A 20875-nucleotide genomic window follows, 5' to 3' on the forward strand; every position below is an offset into this window, starting at 1 on the left:
CCTCTATTCTCCTCTCAGGATCTTGGGCATGCACACACATGTGCCTGGCGTGAGTTTAAGCCACTGGGGTCCGGGACTCAAACTGCGGTCGGCTACATGGGAGTTCAGCAACATAGCCATTAAGCTAACTGCTGGTCCCTGACTCTTCTAGATTTTCAATCTCATCCCTCAAATGCCAAATATTAGTCACTCCCTGACCACTATTTTTTTTTTAATTGCCAGAAAGCATATGTGCTTACCAGAGAGGGAGGAGGAGGAGAGAGAGAAAGCAAGCCTTCACTCCCCAGAGGAGAATGATATGCTATAATGCTTTTTCCTCTATTTCTCTATCCCGTTGGGATTTGGAACATGCCTGGTGAGTCTTTCAAGCTGCCAGGGCTAGGATTTGAACTGTGGTTACCCATGTGAGATCCAGCTCCCTATGCACAGTTCTTAGTCACTGCACTCCAGGGCCAGACCTGACCATTCGTTCTTACACTTGACTGTATTCCATATTTTATTTGAGGGTTTGAGCTGGATGGGCTCTCAAGTCCTGTCAGCTGCAGACCTCTGATCCTCTTGCCTTCCCGTACGTTGTGTCTCCTGAAGGAGATCTCCCATTTCCTCCTTCGAGAGGTGAGGCAGAGCCAGAGCACATCTAGGGCTCAACACAGATTTGCAGGGAGTTGCCATCGCTGCCTGTGGAGTGGATTCGATCCTCCGCGCTAGAAACACGCGGGCATTTATTTGGATCTTTTTATTGTGGAAGTAACTGTTTTCCCACTTAGTGGACAAGTAACTATGGTCAAATATGCCATAGATTTAAATAATGGAAAGGGAAAATTACCTGTAACCCTATTCGTCAGAGATAATGGCTATCGAAGATCCTTTCAGAGTTTTGCTATACACACACGTGCATGTTTCAATGGGCCTTCTGGGAACCTTATGGAGATCCCTGAAGTTGCAATCACACCAACACACCAGCGGATGGTTCCAGGCTGGGATTTGAGGCAAATGGCTTATAAAGTACCCACCCCCGACACTGTGCATGAGACTGAACCTGTGAAACTGCGCCAATCTGCCACTTTTGATCTGCCAACACTGTGATTTCATATGGCTTACCCTAAAGCATGTGAGGCCCAGAACGTCAGCCCTGACTGGGGCCCTTGGACACCTCCAAGTCTAAATATCTCGTGCTGAAGAGGAAAACGGGTCAGAGAGAGAGAAGTGTCCAAGTCACACCACATGAGCAGGAGACTCAGGGCTAACCCTTTCTGCTGACCCACGTGCCTGCCCCTCACACTCTGCTTTTTATCAATATGATCACCTTCCACGGGTGATAATAATCTGCTAGAAGTGGATTTCAACTTGGTATCACAAAATTTCTCACAGATCTCAATAAAAATAGAACAATCTGCTTGGAGGCAGTGAAACCCCCATGACAGGAGATGTGACTAGAAGGGGCAACTGTGAATAGCTTCACTTGAACCATAGAGTTGAGAAGTAATGGGCTCCTCTGAAGTTCCCAGGAGGGGCCCTGGCAACATATTAACATGGAGATTTTATACATATATACACACACATATATACATGCGTACATATATAAAAACTATATTATATATGTACAAAATGTACATATATAAAGTTGTATAATTAAATATACAAACATACAGATATTTATATTTAATTATATATACATGTATAATTAAAAATGATATTATTTTAGGGATCAGCAGTTGGTGTAATGGTTATGTCACTGGACTCCCATGTAGTCAACTGCGGGTTCAAGTCCCAGACCTGGTGGTTGAAACTCACGCCAGTCGTGTGTGTGTGCGTACCCAAGATCCTGAGAGGAGAATGGGGGAGAAGGGATTGCAGCGTGGTCATCCCCCCTGGGGGGTGATTTCTTGCTTTCTATCTCTCTGTCTCTCTCTGTCTTACTGGTGAGCACACGTGCCCTTAAGCAAAAACCTCTCCAAAAAAATCATATTATTTTACATATATATACGTGCATAATTGCCAGAGGTCATGTGTACTCATCAAAAAAAAGACAGAGAGAGGGAGTGAGGGAGAGAGGGAGAAAACACCTCACACAGGACATGGTCATGCTACAGTACTTCTCCTCCATTTCTCCATGCTCTTGGGATTTTGAGTATGTATGCATATGTGCCTGGCATGATGTTCAAGCCACCAAAGCCAGGATTCAAACTGTAGTCTGCCATATGGGACCCCGATCCTTTAAACCAGCCCACGGGGCTGGCCCCATGGTGATGTACTGTTTTAATTGCAAAAGTAAGATATTTTTAAATTCTTTCTCTTAAAGACAGTCTCCAGAATTGTACAAGTTTCAGGCCCGGATCCACTCTGTGTGGCATTGAGTTTGGAAAAGCACCAGGTAAGGAGCCCAGAGTTCCTGGACTCCAACCATGACGCTGTTCCGACCCAAACAGGTAGCATGGTACCTGCCATGCTTTTCTCACAGAGAGGTTACCATCACAAACATCCAGCGTGTTGAAGAACATCAGATGGGAACAAACGTAAGTCAGTCGGATGACTCGGATTTCCTGTCTGTGACGAGGGATAATCATCACTGCTTCTCGTGGTTGTTGAAGATAAAACATAAAGTGTCCTCAAGCATCTTCCTGTTTCATGTCCCTCTGCTACAACTTCCTCTTCTTCTCCCAAGCCCCAGGGCGCCCACGGCCCAGCCACTGGGCCAGAGATTTTGCTAACTCTAGGTGTTCATTCCTGGGCTCCCAGTGTTTATGAAGGCCATCTTGGAGAACTCTTTAACCACAAGGCCCAGCCCCTCCCCTCCCACCTCCCTTAGCACTGCTTCTTCTTGCTCTTCCAGATGGGGATACTGAGGCCTGATGTCCGCAGCTGAGCCCCAGAGGCCCCAGCAAACAATCCTATGTGTCTTGATCTTCCTCCATCCTTGGCCACCTTGCATCAGATCATAGATACACGGTTCTTGATGTACACGTGGTAGGGGTCACTGCGCTTGTCCACTTTGCGGGAGCGGGTGTATCCCAGGATGAGGCTGCCCACGGTGACAGCAAAGAGGAACATGACAAAGAGAATGTACATGTAGGAGTTGTCATCGCGGCTAGGGAGGCTGGCCTGCCGCTCTTTGGTCTGGTTGTCTGGCCCTGGCTCTGGTCCCAGCCGGCAGAGCAAGTTGCTATGAAGAGTGGCATTTAGTGCCTTCAGCACAGCGTGCAGGCTCTCGTACCAGGTCTCAGTCCCATTGGTTGCCTCCATAGTGATAGGAATTGAGGTATAGGAAGAATCAGGGGACGATCTGGTGACAAGAAGAGAGAAGAGACGGTTTCTGTCATTGCCTACAGCTTGAAATGACCCCACTGCTCAGACCCCGTCTAAACTCCCAACATCATCGCTTATTCTCACCATTGGCTTACTTGTCGGGCTGTCTTCTCCACTAGACCACACAGTCAGGAAAGGCAGGGGCTGTGTCTGTTTGACTCACTGCTGCGTACGAGCACTTACATCAACACCCAACAGGTGCTTAACAAACACTTGTGGAATAAAGCCCGCCCTGACCATCATAACCCATATGAACTGCTCTCTTCTATGAGTTACTGAACTTTAGGCTAGAAAGGCCTTAGAGATTATTTAATGTGACACTTCCATTTTGCACACAGGGAAAGTGAGGCCCAAAGAGAACGAGCAGCTGTCCAGGATCACAGAGCATATTAGAGGCAAAGCCAAGTCAGAAAGCCCTCCCCTTCCATGGCCAGCTCAAAGCTCTTCCACTTCCATGCCGGCTCTGGGCAGGACTGCGGCATCATTAGGAGACATTTGCTAGAGCGATTCTTTAACACAGTTCTGCCTTTATACATCACAGACACCATTTAGAAGAAGCCTAAGGATGGCTTAGACTTCACCCTACCTGGAGGCCAGAGGCTGAATCATCTGACCTCCAAGTATCCTATTTTCTAAACACTCTAGGTATTCTAGCTCTTCGGGAAATGTCGTAGGAAAGAAAGTAGGTGGGGGGGGGGGGCGGCGGGGAGGCTGCTGACCACTGCAGGTACTGGAAGAGACAGAATGGGGCTGAGGGTGGGGGAGTGAGAGGAGTGCTCAGTCTGGTTTGGGGTATATTTACCCCAGACAAACAATGTATAGGCACCTGAACTGTCCCCTCTTCTCAAAGTCACTATGTACCTGTCATGTAATAGCTGATTATAAATGTTCCTTTTTTCCCCCTTCCTCTTAGAGATTCTTAGTCAATAATACAGAAAAAGACAGCTTTGTATCTTTGTCTCTGAAAAACCATATGTAATTCCCCTTATATTTCTTTGTTTTTATTGCCAGAGGGCACATGCACTTGCCAGAGAAAGACAGAGATGGGGGGATAAGCACCCCCAGTGGGGCAAGGTCAAGCCACAATCCACTTTTCTCAATTTTCTCACACATATGTGCACATGTAATTAGCATGTTTTTCAAAGTGCTGGGGATGGGATTCAAACTGCAGTTAGTCATGTGGATCCAGGCTTCCTTAACTACTAGGCCATGGGTACAGGCCTATCTTTCTCTTTAAACAAGGCCCTTCTGACAAATGCATGCACCCTCTGGCAAATCAAACAAACAAAAACTAGATTGTTACTCCTGCCCTGCCTCTTGCAAGGCATGCTATGAGCATACACTTTCATGATGTTGAAGATGATTTTAGGGCTGACCCTGTAGCACAGTGGTTTAGTGCTGTGCATAGGGAGCTGGATTATTCCAGATAGAATAGCAGGAAAAGAATTTTGAGGGCTTTCCAGAGCCCCTGAAATCCCACATTAGAAAAGGCTGCAGACTCCTCACAGGTTAAGATCTTGTAAATCCTGGGACCAACCAACACCTAATATTCCAGCCTAGATAAACTGAGGACTGAATTGGTTGACTTGTTCATTTTTCTTTTTTAAAAATATATATTTCTTCCATGAACGAGAGAGAGAGAGAGAGAGAGAGAGAGAGAGAGAGAGAGAGAGAATGATGCCACCCCCATCAAGGTCTTGATGCTGCATTCCATCCCAGCACCAGTCAACTCAAGATCATAGACACATGTGTACCTAGAGAACTCAGAGTGGTCTCTGGACTTGAACCAGTAACCTTGCCATGTGGGTCAGCCTCACAGAGTGTCATGTTTTACCACTGCACCTTCGTCTGGTCTCCCATTTTGGTTGTCAACAGCTCACCTGCCAGGGTGATCTAGCCACAGGGAAGGCAGACTCCATGCAGAAAGTGGAGAGAGGGGGCAACATGGGGGAACAAGGTGGGCTCAGGTGGATTAAGTGAGGAGAGTGAAGATTCATGAAACCTTTCATCCATTAGGTCCTCCAGCCAGGGCTTCTCTGCAGAGACCAGGATGTCTGTGCTTCTAATGGGAGGAGTGAAGAAGCCATAGCTCCATATCTTTAGGTGCTGGGTGTGGGTGGGGTGAGCGCCTGGGTGCAAAGGTGCCAAGTTTGGTCAGCAGAGGCAAAGAGCTGAAGAAGGAAGGGGCTGGTTCTCTGTGACTTGCCTCTGGGTCCCTGTTGGTCCGGCGGGTGGCAGTCAGCAGTGCTGGGAATTCTGTTCCTCTCTCTGAGCTCCACAGCTCCCTTTCCAGGGGAGCCACTGATGACAGAGCTCCTCGTAATCCTTGTGAAGACAGAGCTCCTGCTCTGGAGGGGTCTTGCCTTGAAATAGACAATCAAGCCCTTAGGAAGGAAGGCGAACTGTCAGCGACTTTACAGATCATCTATAGGGTTGTCGGAAGTCATGACGCATTTTTGCATAGAAAAACATAGAAAAAATACATCATGACTTTTCTGACAACCCAATAGAGTTCAAATTCCAGGATATCCTGGAGTCTGGGTTTGGTAGATGGGACAAACTGCAGCTTAGAAGGGGGAGTAAAAGGGCCAGTAGGGGGCAGAGCTGGGCGAGAACCCAGGACTCTAGTGCCCGTGGGCCTCTTTCCACTGCAAATGAGTGTTCCCTGGCATGAGCTGTGCATCCATCAAACACAGCCTGTGTCAGGGCATCATCTCTGCTAACCCTTAGTAACTACGTTAGATTTCCCCCCATCCTAACTGAGGGTCCAGGACGGGAGAGTTGGTAGGTGCGGGAGGAACAGTTAGCTTCTGTTTATGCCTCCTTTCCCATGGCCCCTTCTGCTCAGCCAGCCAGGCTCACTCTACCTCCACACGCTGCTCCTGTTCGTTCCCTCACACCATCAGATTCTCACTAAATGCACTTGACCTGAACTTGCCCAGCCTCTAACCTGGGGGTTAGGGCATAGAGCTGTGATCTGAAGGATGAACTGGGTATCTGAGTGAACATCTCATCTACGTTTCTCTGGGCCAAGTGACACTGTATCATTGTCTTCTAGTGTCACTCCATTTCAGCTACTCCTTCAGCGTGTGTGTCTTAAGTGCCTGGAAATGAGGTGTTTCAGAGAGGTAGGAAAAACGTCATATGGGGACCAGCAGATGGCATAATGGTTATGTTGCTGAACTCTCAAATAGTCAACCACGGTTTGAGTCCTGGACTTGGTGACTTAAAACTCACACCAGGCGTGTGTGCATGCATGCCCAAGATCCTGAGAGGAGAATAGAGGAGAAGGGATTGCAGTATGGCCATCCCCCCCAGGTGGGTAATTTCTTGCTCTCTATCTCTGTCTCTCTCTGTCTCTCCACATGCACCCTATAGCAAAAATCTTGCCCCCCCCCCAAAAAAAAGGAAAAAAAAAAACATCTCATGAAGCAGGGAGGGAATCCAGACAAGCCTCAGGCTGCACAATTTTGCCATGGTCCACAGTGGTCTTACTACTACATGGGTTGAGAGCAGGTGGAGTGGAGAAGAGCTAAAGGATACACAGGAATAGTATGCGGGCTGGAAAGGAGCTCAAAGGTTACATTGTTGGTATAACCCTTTCATTCGACCAGTGGGATGGATTTCTCCCACAGGGAGAAAATTACTTACCCAAGGTCTCAGCTCCTCGCCCTGCTAGGAGCAGCAACCAGGTATCCTTACTCCTCTCCCACAGATCTCCCCACTTTAAGTTCCCTGCTACCTGGAGGGCAGGGTCTAAATCACCATGCAGATTCCTCTAGATGTGACCCTGCCTCTGGGCCCATCTCTCCACAGCTCTCCCCAGGCCCCATGCCCATGACGAGCTACAGGCATCCCTCTTGCCTTTGTTCCTGCTGTCTTCTTAGGTAGGAACTCCCTCCCACCGGCAAACTCCTACTCATCCTTCAAGGCCTAGTCCCATGTCACTTCGGTAGCTCCTTTCTTGAGAATCCTTTCTCCACTTCCTAATCAGATTCTCCTCCTGACTGCTCCCAAAGTGCTTTGCACAAAGGCCCTATTAGAGCACTGTGGTGTGCTGAAATTGTGCGTGTAAATGTCTATTAAACCGTGCACTGTGTGGTATGAGGGCAGGGACCTGTATCTCATTTATTTTTTTTAATTCCACAGGACTGGGAACCAGCAGTTAGCGTAATGGCTATGTCGCTGGAATCCCACGTAGCCGACCGCGGTTCGCGTCCCGAACCCGGTGGCTTAAAGCTCACGCCGGGTGCGTGTGCATGCGTGCCCAAGATCCCGAGAGGAGAATGGAGGAGAAAGGATTGCGGCGTGACCATCCTCTCTGGGAGGTGATTTCTCTCTTTCTGTCTCTGTCTCTCTCTGTCTGTCTGGCGAGCGCATGCGCCCTATAGCGAAAACAAAAAAAAAAAAAAAAAAAAAAAAAAAAAAACTTCCACAGGACTGAGTACATAACAGGCACTCATTAATAAATGAATCAGGCCAGCTAGGTGCTGTGGAGATTGAGGCAGCTGGATCCCATTTGGCCAACTGCACTGGTCAAGTCCAGGACTCGGTGACTTGAAGAACATACAAGGCACTTGTACATGCGTGCCCAAAATCCTGAGAGGAGAATGGAGGTGAAGAGATTACAGTGTGGTCATCCTCCCAGAAGAGTCTTCTCACTTTTTCTCTCCCTCCCTCTCTCTCTTTCTTTCTCTCTCCTCTACCTCCAATGAGTGTACGCACCCTTTACCACATTAAATAAATAAATAAAAGGATAAATAAAAGGATAAATGAATCAATGCTTCTTTTAAAGAGCACCCTCCCTGCCCCAAGCACACATACACATTCATGAAAACAGCTTTACCATACTTAAAAAGCAATTTCAAGGCAGGGCAAAACAGATTCCATTGGGTCTGGGAAAGGGGAGGCTCAAAGAAAAGAATCCATTTCAATCAGGTGGGGGCTCTCGGGTGGGCGGGGAGGGAGGATTTCTAAGCCTCCTTTGAAATCTCAGAGACTCCCTGTATCTGAACCCATTCAATCCAAAGGGCAAACATTCTTGGCCCCAAAGCACCAGCAATGGCTTTGCAATCTTCTTCCCTGTGTACCTAGCCAGGGTGTGGCCACACACACCCACCCCCTGCACACACACAGTCCAAGTCCCAGCTACTTGGCCGGTGATCTTGCCTTTCAAGTCTGCCTTTCATGACTCCAATCTTGGCTGTATGCTTGGCTTTGTGACCTTGAACCCTGCATTTATTTCCTCTGAGCCCCATCTAGAAAATGGGGATGATTAATCTTGCCCTGCTTGCCTCACATGAGAACTGGTGGAGACAAAGGATGGGAAAGTGGTTTAGAAATTGCAAACATAGGGCCAGCTCTGTAACAAACGCTAGGGCTAAGCATTGTGCATCGGGCGCCAGATCCCACCTGCTGACAGTGCTTCAAAACCTGGCTCAGGTGGCTTGAAAAGCACACTGGGCATGGTGCTCAAATCCTGACAGGATGGAGAATAGAGAAAAAACTATCATAGTGTAGCTGCATCCTACTGGGGTACTTTTTTTCTCTCCAGAGAGCACTTCTGCCCTCCGGCAATTAAAAAAATAATTTCTTTTTAAGTTGCAAACATAAAAGATGATTATTGAGGTCAGCAGGTGGTGTAGTGGTTAAGGTGCTGGACTCCCATCTACCTGTCACAGTTCGAGTCCCAGACCCAGAGACTTGAAAACCATGCCAAGCACTTGTATGGGCACCCAAAATCCCCAGAGAAGATTGGAAGAGAGGGGATTGCAATGCGGCCATCCCCCCTGGGGGGTGATTTCTCACTTTCCCCTTCTCTGTCTCTCTCCAGAGAGTGCACACAGCCTATGGCAAAAAAAAAAAAAAAAAAACTTTTAAAAATGCTTTTTAACAAAAATGAAAAAGATGACTACTGGGTGGCCTGGTCTCGCTGTTTCCTCTTCTGTCTTGTGTTCCCCCCTTGTAGCCCACCGTTTCCAAGAACAGCCATCTCTCTCTAAATACTTACCTTCTTCAGAAGCCGTCCTTATCTCCCACCCTCACCGATGACCCCTGCAGTCCCTGACCGGTTATGTCTACCACTCTGGGACCCTGTAGTTGGTGAACACCCCGAACGGGAATCCTGGCTGCGCTCCTGCTCCATGTTTAGTTCATATCTAGCCACGTGTCTTGGTTAGGCCACTTCTCCGCTCTGGGCCACATTTTCCTCATGGATAGGACAGGGTTTCTTGTCTTGCCTCCCTGTAGGAAAGTATTTTGAGTGCTCATAGGTGAAGTTTATGAAAGAAACGTGCTTTGAGAAGTGTGGAGGGAGGGGATTTGGGCAAAGGCTTTGTTTATCATCTCAAGGAGTCAAAACCCCAAACGAAACAACCTGAAGACACCTGCACAGCCACCTGACCCTCCACAAAGTGACCAAGTGCCAGGAGACCATGGGGGCTTCTGTATTTACATGCACATGGAGTGGGGAGAGCCCTGGGCTAGAAGGAGGAAGCTGGGTTCTTATCCGTCTGGTCATTGGGGTGACCCTAGACAGGTTATCACTCCCTGGGGTCTCAGTGTCTGAGATGCAGCCTGGTGAAGGAGGATTAGGGGATGCTCTTGGGGCGGCTGAATTCGTCCTTCTGCACTCCATCTTAGCCGAAAGGCTGACAAACTGTCACTTACTTTCTAGATGAGCCACCCGCAGGGCTGGTCTCCCTTCGCCTCTATGTCCCATGGGGTGGTGGATAACGGGAGCAGGAGGCCCGTTTAACGGGTGGGTCCCAGGAGAAGCAGCACAAAGCAGGGAGCAGGTGATGACCGGTTTAGGGTTACACAACCCATAAATGATTAGCGATTAGCGATTAGCTAGGAGCCTCGGCAGGAGATGCCCCTAATACCCTCGCGCTTTCGGCGGGCCTGGGTGGGGCAGGGTGAGCGCACAGCGGAGTATAGAACCCGCAAGTCACCTCCGCAGAACAGCGAACAGGCTGGCTGGGTCCTGGACAGTCTGTTCCACCTGCGCGCTCTGTGCCAACTCGACTCGCGGGCGCAGCTTGCAAATCTGTGGGCGCCGAGGAGCTTTAAGCCGTCGGCAGGGGATGGTGAGTGCCGGCTCAAGTCCCCACGGTTTCCAGGTGGGGCGTGCAAGGAGCCCAGCTAGCTCCCGATGCCCACGTGCTGCCCGGGGATCCCTGAGTAGGCCAGGGAAGGATCCGCTCCAGTTGGAACACCCCCCCCCCCACCGCGGTCGCAGGGAGAACAAGCCTCTGCCGTCCGTCGCAAAGGTGGGAGACTCCCTATCGCCACCCGACCGCGGCTCAGCTTCCCAGCCCTGTAGCTGCACCTCACCTGCCTGTGGGCGAGGCTCCGAGAGCCTCTGCTCACGCCGCGCTCTCGGCTGGGAGATGGCAGGGCACGGCTCCCCTGAGCGCTCCGCGGTGCCCACCACGCCGCGCGCCCTCCAGCTCTGCACTCGCCCCAGCGCTGCGCTCCCTTTTCCTCCCCCAGGGCGTTCCCTCCCACCGCCCAGCCCGGCCCCCCAGCACACCCACTTCTCCCTAGGCGGTTTGGGGAGCCTCCGCCCAGCACTTGGCCTCACCCGCTGTGGTCTCCGACCCTTCCGCCCCTTGCGGCGCTGCTTCCTGAACTTGAGACCGAATGCCTCTGGCTGCTTTGGCGCAGCTAGCAGGGCATGAAGCGGATCGCCAGAACGCCAAGCGAATCCGCGCGCCGGGAGAAACCAGGCGAGGTCGGCCAGGCTGGGAGCTGGTAGGCAAGTCACGGCCGCTCGCTAGACGTGGCTTCCTCGCTGTCAAATGGGCACAGTTCCTACATGCATTCTTCACAGGTGGGGACAGATGCGATCTGGAGGGTCCCTGGAGGTCATCTGTGTCTAACACAAACCTTTTCCAGGCCGGGTGCTGAGCCAGAGTGGTTCAGGAAGGAACCTGCGCCCCTCATCCAGCAAGGCGGCCGCAGAGTTCATGATCCCTGCGCCACTGTCCCGCCTTAGCCCAGCGACGTTCCCTGCAGCCACACCTCAGGCCCTCACGCCTGACCAGCCGCACCTCACTGCGTCTGTCCTAGAACTCTCTCTATTTTCTGGCCACGAGGCCCTCACTTAAACTGTTGCTGCCTTGTTGGCTTCACTGCAGGTTCCAGAAAAGAGAAGCAGTAGGAACAACCTGGAGTGAGAGTCAGAGGACTGGGCAGGGGAATGGACAGTAGCAGGAAGTGTTGTCTCAGGGACAGTGGGAGCCTCTGAGCAATCAATCACAAACTCATTTCCTTGCAAACAAACCTACTCCCGGATATCAGCGGTGCATACCTTAATCACAGAATCCCAGGGTCTCTCTAAGACGTGGTTATCATTTTAAAAAGGTCTACTGCACGGTGGGCACTTCACACAAAATTGCTGATCTTCATCTAAACTCATCTTTTCTATGTTATTTGACCCAGTTCTTTCTTTTTCTGGGTCTGGAGATCACCTCTCAAGGAAATCATACTGACCACCCAGGCATGCTGTGGTGTGGAGGTTAAGGCAGCTGGATCCCACCAGCCAACTGTGCTGTTCAAGTCCTGGACTGGTGGCTTGAAAAACACTCCAGGCATATGTGTGAGTGGGCCCAAAACCCCAAAAGGAAAATAGAGGAGGAAGGATTGTGGTATGGCCGTCCCCCTTTGAAGAATGATTTCTCACTTTCCTTGTGGCTATCTGTCCCACTGTCTCTCTTTCTCTCCCTCTCTCTCTGTTTCCGGCCAGCATGCCTAAGCAAAATTAGAAATTTTAAGCCTAGCCGAAAAACACCTAGGGAGCTTGTTCTAGTAAAGGAGTCTTGGGCTCCACTCCAGAGGTTCTGATTCAGGAGACGCCGACTGGAGCTCAGGTCTCAGCATTTTTAAACAAGATTACCAAACACCAGGGACTCTGATTCAAATGGCTCTTGAGACCAGCCTTCCGGGACTAGCCCTGGCTCTTCAGGGCTCCTTCCAGATCCTGCCCCAGGCCTTGCACTTACTCTATAGGGCTATTTATTACCGTTGTTGAAAGTAAAGACAGCGTTAGTTTTAATAAAATGCTAGAATCCTAGGCTTAGAATCATATGAAAGTGGCATTCCAGGACCATTTAGTGATAGAACCCAAGTTGACTGGGCACCAGCAGGTGGCATGGTGGTTAAGGCATTGGAGACTCCCACATGGGCGGCCACAGTTCGAGTCACGGACCTGGTGGCTTGTTTCTCACTTCCCCTCCTCAACAGGTTCTCAGGACGTGATCCTCCCCCAGGCTTTCCAGCCAGTCAAGATCACAGGCTCATGCACGCCTGGTGTCTACGAACTGACCGGGAACGAACCTGAATCTTCCATAGGGCTTCCAGCACTGCAGAGTGCTGTACTACCTCTGTGCCACTGCAGCTGGGCCCACCTATCTACAAGTTCTAATCCCTCCCTTCTCCTGTCCTCCTTCTCTCCTTCCCCTTCCCAACCTTGTTTTTCAACCCCTAACCTGATGATTCTGTTACATGTAAGTTATTTACTTTTCTTTCTTTTATAATTGATAAAGGGCATGTATGCTTGCCAAAGAAAGAGAAACAGAGAGGAAGAGGAGAAAGCATCCCCCCAACAGGACATGGTCACTCAGCAATCTTTTCTCCCTTTCTCCCCGTCAGAGTTTGGGACATGCACCCACATGCACACAGTGTGTTTTTCAAGCAGCCAGGCCGAGATTTGAACTGTGGGAGGTCTAGTGGGATTCAGCTTCCTTTAACCACCAGATGATGGGCTGGCCCTTTGCTTAATCTTTAGATGTTGTTCTTGCTGCATCTTCAACTGAGGCTCACACTCCTGTCAGCCTTATTTTAGAACTCTCCCTTATTCTGGATTCTCGTAGCCACCTCCTTTTCTTTCCCTTTGAGGCCTAGAAACAGTAATGATGCTCCAGCACATAAAGCCCAAGGTATTTCATGCCCCCTGGTGGTTCCCCCTCTCCCTGACCATCTCTGAACAGAGCCTCCTTAAATACGGATAGGAGGGGGCCATCTGTTCCTGCCAGGATCTGCCCGTTTTCTGAATTCCTGCAGCCCTGAAGTTTCTCCTTTTCTTCTCCTTCTCCCTTCTTTTCCCGTTTTCTTCTTCTTCTTTTATTCATTTATTTATTTATTTTACTGCCAGAGGGTGCATGCATTTCCAGACCTGGTGGGTGGAGAGGAGAAAGCGTGTCCATACTACACGCCCTTCTCCATTTCTCCATCCAGTTGAGATTTGGGGCACTCGCACACATGTGCCTAGTGTGTTTTTCAGGCCTCTAGGACTGGGACTCAAACTGCAACCAGCAGTGTGGACTCTGTCTCCCTTAAGCACAGGCTCTGGGGCCGGCCCCCTTGCTTCCTTTAACACAACACTTACCACTCCGAGTTTTCAGTGTCTACTTTGTTTGTTGACTCCATACCAGGAACGTAAGCTCCTTGAGGGTGCTAAGGCATTCCCAGCACCCAGCCTAGCATAGAGTAGACCTTAGTAAGAATTTGATGAATACATAAATGAATGAATGATGACGGTGAAAGGGAAGATCACTAGGAATTATATTATTGGGGAATGCTTCTGAGAAGAGCTAGAATCTGGGAATGCCTTGAAGGACAGTTTTCTGAATCTTGGCCAGTCCACTGAACATCACATTCATACATCTAGCAACTTATTTGATATGTCAATTGGGATGACACATTGGGGCTAGAACACACACCCCCATTTTTTTTTTTAGAGAGAGAGATTTTTGCGATAGGGAGCATGTACTCGCCAGAGAGACAGAAAGCAAGAAATCATCCCCTAGGGGGCATGGCCACACCACAATCCCTTCTCCTTCATTCTCCTCTCAGGATCTTGTGCATGCATGCACATGCACCCAACCTGAGTTTTAAATCACCGGGTCCAGGATTTGAACCACAGTGGATGACGTGGGAGTTTAGCAACATAACCATTACACCATCTGCTGTTCCCCAGAGCCAGAACTCTTGATTTCTCTCCTGGTTTCCTCAGTCTTCCATCTCTTAGTCAATGGACCATCGGGCTTCCAGTTGTGGATTAGGGCTGTGTGTGTCCCAGGGTCTTGGGAGGAAAGAGATGGCTCCCTGAAACTGGGTAATTTGGAGAGAGTGTGAGGAAGATTTAAGAAACCAACAGAGACTAGTGCAGTATGCCTGACTCACAGTAGTGGGGAGGGACATCACAGCTAGGCTCAGGGGCAGGGGAGGAAGGAATTACTGGAACCCAGAGAGGAGAGAGAAGGGAAGATGACTGGGCTGGAGCTGGGGCTTTGGGTACAGGCTACCACCACCCACATGGCCAGCAGAGAGGGAGCCTGGGGAATACATACCAACTCCTCCCTCCCTACTTCCACCCTGGGATCTCTTACCACTGTCCTCCCATTGCCATGACCCAGGTGAAGCTGGGGAGCAAGGAGGCCATGGTGGGCGGAGGAACAAGCAGAAGGACCGTTGCCAGGCAGTGGCAATAGATGGATGGCTCCTCCCCCTTCCTTCTCAGTTACTCTGACAAGGGGTGGTAGGCAGGAGGAAGAGGTCTAAGGGACATGGGAGGAGACTGTGAGCCTGGGTTGCTCACCCTAGACAGGGGAAAGAGGACAGTCTTCAGCTCCTGTAATACCCACGTGTTCTCTGCCACCTCCAGGCCTTTGCCTGGCTGATGCTGTTCTCTCTGCCTGGAACACCTTAGCCTGGGTTGGCGGACTCAGGCTTAGATACTCCCTCCTCCCAGAAACCTCCCCTGTGCTAAATTCGATGCTCTTGTCTGTGCCCCCTGCCCTCGACCCGTCTACTTTCCCCTTCTTTGCATGTATCATCCTGGTATAAATCTCTGCTCTAGGGGAGAGCACTGTCCCATATGGGAAGAAAGGCCTGGACTTCACAAGCCTCTAAACTGCTGGTAAACATTGCCCTCACCGGGGTCCCCTCAGTCTGGGTGAGGCAGAGTGCAATGTGGTAGCCATCAGGGGATGTCAGAGCGCTGTCTGTGTTTTGGTTCTGATCTTCCACCTCCAAAATCATCAAACGTTTGGAAAATAAGCAATAAATGTAGATATCTTTACTAGAGCTGGGTCTGAACGCAAAGAGAATATGGGACACCTTAATTCCTCCTAGACAGACAAGAGACCACCTGGATGGTCCTGCCACAGCCACAGGGGAGGAAGTGGTCAGCCGTGGACATCATTGTCCAGGCCCTAGGCCAATCACTGCACACTTTGGGCCTCTGGTTCCTATCGGATCTGCAAATCTCACAGGGTTCCAGAGTGCCAATAAAGTCATGGCTGGGAAAACACTTTTATAAGTTTGTTTATTTCTTCCTTGAGCATAAGAGAGAAAGAAAGAGAGACAACGTCCAACAGGGTATGGATACCGTGATCCACCCTCAGCCTTTGGCCAGCCCTGGAGCATGGGCAAGTGTGTGCCCAGTGTACTCAGAGAGGTCTCCAGACTTGAACTGGGAACCTTCCTAGGTGGGATTGCCTTATAGAGCGTTGCGTTTCACCCCGCGTCCCTGTCTGGCCCTCTGGGAAGACACTCCAGAGGCTGTGAAGTGATTATCATTGCTTCCTCCTGGGACCAAGTTTTCCTGGAAGCAGGGCCAGGCCTCAGAGGTTCTTGATATTTGTAAACCCACAGGAGTCAACCAGGTAAAGTGGCAGCAAAACAAAACAAACAAGAACATGGACGTGGACTTCGGTTTTACATTTAGAGGAATGTGTTGGCAGCTAATTTGGAATTTCCCCGGAAGCAGACTCTGAGACAAGGCGCTCAGTGCAAGCAGCTCACATGTGAAGGAGTGGGGAGCAAGGGAGCAGAGTGGAGCCTGTAACAATGACCTATAATGAGGTGCCCCACTGGAGAGCTTAGACATGCCAGAGAACCACAGAGGCCAGAGTTACCCTCACAGGAGGTGAGGGGGGAGCTGCCATTGGTTGAGGTCTGATCCTGGGAGACATTAACCCTTTAGTCCCTCCAGCCTGACCCACGAGGCAACAGCCCCTGCCTCTCCCAAAATCCTTAGGCGAAGGTGCAGATGCTGGCAGTTAGAGATAACCCTGTGGTGCTGAAATGGAAAGGCCAGGGGAGTGTGCAAGGGGCACTAGAGCACCTGTGATAGTCAGAGCAAGGCAGGCACGTGAGTTCCCCAGTTTCACACTCCCAGACACAGGATTTTCCTCCTGCCTGGAATATGCCTTGTCTTGTCTTTTCATCACCCCCAAAATCCGTACCTTCTTTTTTTTGGAGGGAAGTTTTTGCTATAGGTCACGTGCTCTTGTCAGAATGGCAGAGAGAGACAGAAAGCGAGAAATCACCCCCCAAGGGGTATGGCCACGCCACAATCCCTTCTCCTCCATTCTCCTCTCAGGATCCTGGGCATGCACGCACACACACACCTGGCATGAGTTTAAGCCACCGGGTCTAGGACTCGAACTGCGGTCGACTACATGGGAGTCCAGAGACATAGCCATTATGCCTACTGCTGGTCCCCAGATTCGTACCTTCTAAGACTATAACGGACATCCAATGTCTTGGCCTGCCCAGGAGCCCTTCTTTTGGGAAGTGAACTCTGTTCCTTCTGGGTGGTCACCCCTCCCTCCCTGCCTCTCAGCCCACGTGGTTCAGGTGGGCTGAGCACCGCCTGCTGGTTCAAAGGGACCATGACCAGCCCTCCTTGGCACAACCATTTGTCCAAAATCTTTCCTGGGCTTTCTGCTGAAGGCATATAAAAGTAGGGGTGGTTAAGCTCTAGGTTCCAAGTGTGGTTACCAGCACCAACTTCAGTACCACATAGGAGAGAGTGACGCCAATTCAGAAGGAAGCAGAGCTGAGGGACAGAGGGAGGGAAAAGAGCTGATGCCATTATTTGAGGCCCTGGGTCACTCGGTGCCTGATCTATCTCTAGGCCTTTGTTGTGGTAGGATCTCAAATATTACTTACAACCTCGAGTCCAAACTAAGTCAGCATCTCTTTGGGCCTTTTCTGCCCTTCTTCTTCCTTTTAAGACTTACCATTTCTTCCTTTATGTTCTCACAGTTCCCAATGCAAAGTCTCTCAGCACGTGGAACACTTCCTTGCATGTTTGTTTACAGGTGCCTCTCCTTCACAGGCTATGAACCCTTGGAAGACAGGGGCCAAGTCTGACCCCTCTCTCTATCCTCAGGGCCTCGAGAGGCTGACCGCTTTACAATGGTCGTACATGCTGTTATCTGACCTTCAACCTACCAGGTTAAGGGCACAGTAGTTGGAGGCTGTTAAGATGAGGGCAGTGGTGCAGGGTTTGAAGCCATGTTATGCGAAGAACAGAAGAAGAATCAGAAATGTTTAACTTGTGGGTTCGGCCTGGTGGTTGAGGGAGCTGGATCTCACATGGCTGACTATATGGCTCAAATACTGGGCATAGAGGCTTGAGAAAAAACACCAGGCATGTATGTGTGTGTGTTCCCCAATCCTCACAAGATGGAGAGGTGGAGAAAAGATTGCTACATGAGCAGGCTTTAGGAGGGGAGCTTTCTCCCTTCCCCTTCCTCTTTCTGTCTCTGAAGAACATATGTGCTCTCCGGCAAATTAAGAAGAGAGAGAGAGAGAGAGACCTCTTCTGAGAAAATTATGATTCAACAGGTAATTTGGGGGCACTTCCTTAGTGTGAGCCCTTGGCTGGAGACCACAGATGATACATCTGCAGTCCCTGCCTGGGGGTTCATAGTTTGATGATGTCGGATACCAAAACAAGGAACCATTACACAATATGGTGCTGTCAGTGCTGCCAGAGAGGGATGTAGGGCGCGGCCAGGGAAGGATGTCAGAGGACACCTTGAAGGCAGATTTCAGCTTAGAATGAGGAACATTCTACAACCAGCACCACGTAAAATGGAAGGCTAGGGCCAGCTGGTGGTGTGGTGGTTAAGGTAGCTGGAACTTACATGGCTGACTATGGAGTCAGGTCCCCAATCTGGTGGCTTGAAAAGCATGCTGGGCACGTGTGTGTGCCTGCTCAAAATCCGGCAAGGAAAATGGAGGAGAAGAAAGTGCAGCGGAACCATCACTCCTGGAGGGTGCTTTCTCACTTTCCATCCCTCTCTCTCTCTCTCTCTCTCTAGCAAGCACACACACCCTGTAGCAAATTTAAAAAAATAAAGAAAAATAAAGAATGGAAGGCTGTGTCAGGAGTGAGAAGTGCTCTGTATCTGGCGGTGTGCCAGCAGGGCCTGGTGGCACAGTAACAGACCGAATGTGGATGGACAAAGTGGAAGTGGCAGGGGGGTCCTCATAATAACACCAGCCATTAACCACTGCTTCCTTCTGGGGGCTGGGTACTGGGATGCAAAGACAGAAACAAAACAAAAATAGACAAGGGACAAGTCTCTAGCATAGAACAACTTACAGTTTAGGAAAATTGTTTCAAAAAGTCACCCTATGGCTTTATACCAGGGTTCCTGGAATTTAAATAACATATGGACAAGTTTTTTTTTTTTCCCCAAATATGTCAGAGGGTGTGCCTGTACATGACATATTTTTATGTACTGGAAACACACATAAATGAGGAGGGTGTGTCTCTTGCCAGAGACAGAGAGAGAGGGAGAGGGAGAAAGCACCCAACAGTGGGGTACTGTCATGCTACGATCCCTTCTCCTCCATTTCTCCATCCTGGCAGGATTTTGGACATGCACACACATGCTTCTGGTGTGTTTTTCAAGCCACCAGGATCAACTATATGATATTTGGCTTCCTTAACCATCAGCCCATTGGCCAGCCAATGGATACCTTTGAAAAAATTATTTAACTTATTTTAAAATTTATTATAATTTGGGGAACCAGCGGTTAGCGTAATGGCTATGTCGCTGGACTCCCACGTAGTCGACCGCGGTTCGTGTCCCGGGCCCGGTGGCTTAAAACTCATGCCGGTTGCGTGTGCGTGCGTGCCCAAGATCCCGAGAGGAGAATGGAGGAGAAGGGATTGCGGCGTGACCATCGCCCCTGGGGGGTGATTTCTCGCTTTCTGTCTCTATGTCTCTCTCTGTCTGTCTGGTGAGCACACGCGCCCTACAGTGAAAATCTCTCAAAAAAATTTATTATAATTTGTAAAATTTTCCCAGACAGAGAAGGAGAGAGAGAGAGGGAGAGAGAGAGAGAGAGAGAGAAAGTGAGAAAGCAAGCCAAGTCCACAACTTGAAATGTGGTCTGCCATGTAGGAGTCCAACACCTTCACCACCACACCAGCTGCCAGCCCTTCAGTGGATACCTTTTTAAAAAAAAAAAAAAAAAATCAGGGTATTCAGTGTTGACTTAATCTAAATATGTTCAAATTTGAACTTGATAAAATGCTAATGCAAGTGTAAAAGCAAATCTTTTATATAAGCAATTTGTATTCAATGTAAACCTTTATTGGATAGAAACAAAACTAAAATATAAACAATATGCTAATAACAACTCTAATGCTACCAGTCATGCTAAGTTCTACTAAGTTCAGCCTGTTGATCCTATGGAAGTATTCTAGCCAGTAAGTGAAGAAGGAATGATTGAATAAGATTATTATATTTTGCAAACCCCTAACAAAATAATGGATCTCAATACAAAAATAAACAGATAGTACATCTATGCTGATGTTAGAACATGCCATCACCTACAAAGCAAACTTGCCAAAGAAAAAAAATCATATCTGGATCCAGTGCCCTAACAACTATGCCACCTGCTGGCCCTGGCATAACTGGATTTTTAAAAAAGAATTATTTATTTAATTTTATTTATTCATTCAATCATCTTCATTTGACCAGAGAAAGACAGATACACAAAGAGAAGGAAAATGAGAAAGCAAGCTAACAGGTCTGGGACTCAAACTGTGATCGGTCATGTGGGAGTGACCAGTGCCTTAACCACCACACCACCTGCTGGCCCAGCCCTGGCATAACTTTTATGGAAGCCAATATAACAATAGCTACTAAAATAAAAATGCACATATCCTTTAACTTAGAAAATCATTTCTAGAAATGTAACCTCTATACTCACTACATGTGAAATAAAACACACATACACATTTATATGGATTTTTTTCATTGTAGTCTTGTTGGTAAAAGCAAGAGATTAGTAATAATCAAAATGTTTCAGTAGGAACCGCTGAACATGTCATGGTAAATCATTCAGCGGGATACAATGTGGTCATTAAACTGAATGAAGGTACTCTTTATTTATTTATTTATTTATTGAAATTTTTAAAATTTAACTTTATTATTATTATCATTGTTATTTTCCAGTTTGATCAGAGAGAGACAGAGAGAGAGAGAGAGGAAGTGAGAAAGCAAGCCACCAGGTCCGAGACTTGAACCATGGTCGGCCATGTGAGAGTCCAGCACCCTTAACCACCATGCCACTTGCCGACCCCCAAAGGTACTCTTTAAATACAGATCTGAAACAAATGTCCAAGTGCAGGGCTGTGTGTAAAGTATGCTACTATATGAAAAATAATTATATACTGACATATGTATCAAATATCTCTGGAGTATATAAAGAAGACATTTATCATGTAGCCCTCTAGGGAGGGGACCTGGGT

The 20875-nt window shown here is 48.9% G+C and overlaps 1 protein-coding gene across 6 annotated transcripts; it reads right to left on the reverse strand.

The window, feature by feature from the left end:
- Nucleotides 1-2131: 2131 nt before the first annotated feature.
- Nucleotides 2132-10970, reverse strand: KCNE3 (potassium voltage-gated channel subfamily E regulatory subunit 3). Of its 6 annotated transcripts, none has more exons than XM_006140989.3 (3): nt 10892-10970; nt 5513-5690; nt 2132-3283 (listed from the first exon to the last, which is right to left on the reverse strand). In XM_006140989.3, the coding sequence occupies exon 3, from the start codon at nt 3241-3243 to the stop codon at nt 2932-2934; it is 312 nt and encodes a 103-aa protein (XP_006141051.1). In that variant the 5' UTR covers nt 3244-3283; nt 5513-5690; nt 10892-10970; the 3' UTR covers nt 2132-2931. The 6 variants fall into 6 exon arrangements, with proteins under 6 accessions (XP_006141051.1, XP_027629961.1, XP_006141049.1 ...); XM_027774160.1 differs by lacking the exon at nt 10892-10970 and adding an exon at nt 10642-10771 and having other exon boundaries at nt 5513-5669; XM_006140987.3 differs by lacking the exon at nt 10892-10970 and adding an exon at nt 10642-10771.
- Between the last annotated feature and the right edge of the window lie 9905 nt (nt 10971-20875).

Source organism: Tupaia chinensis, unplaced genomic scaffold, assembly GCF_000334495.1.
Source record: "Tupaia chinensis unplaced genomic scaffold, TupChi_1.0 Scaffold000047_1, whole genome shotgun sequence".
Taxonomy (NCBI): domain Eukaryota; kingdom Metazoa; phylum Chordata; class Mammalia; order Scandentia; family Tupaiidae; genus Tupaia; species Tupaia belangeri.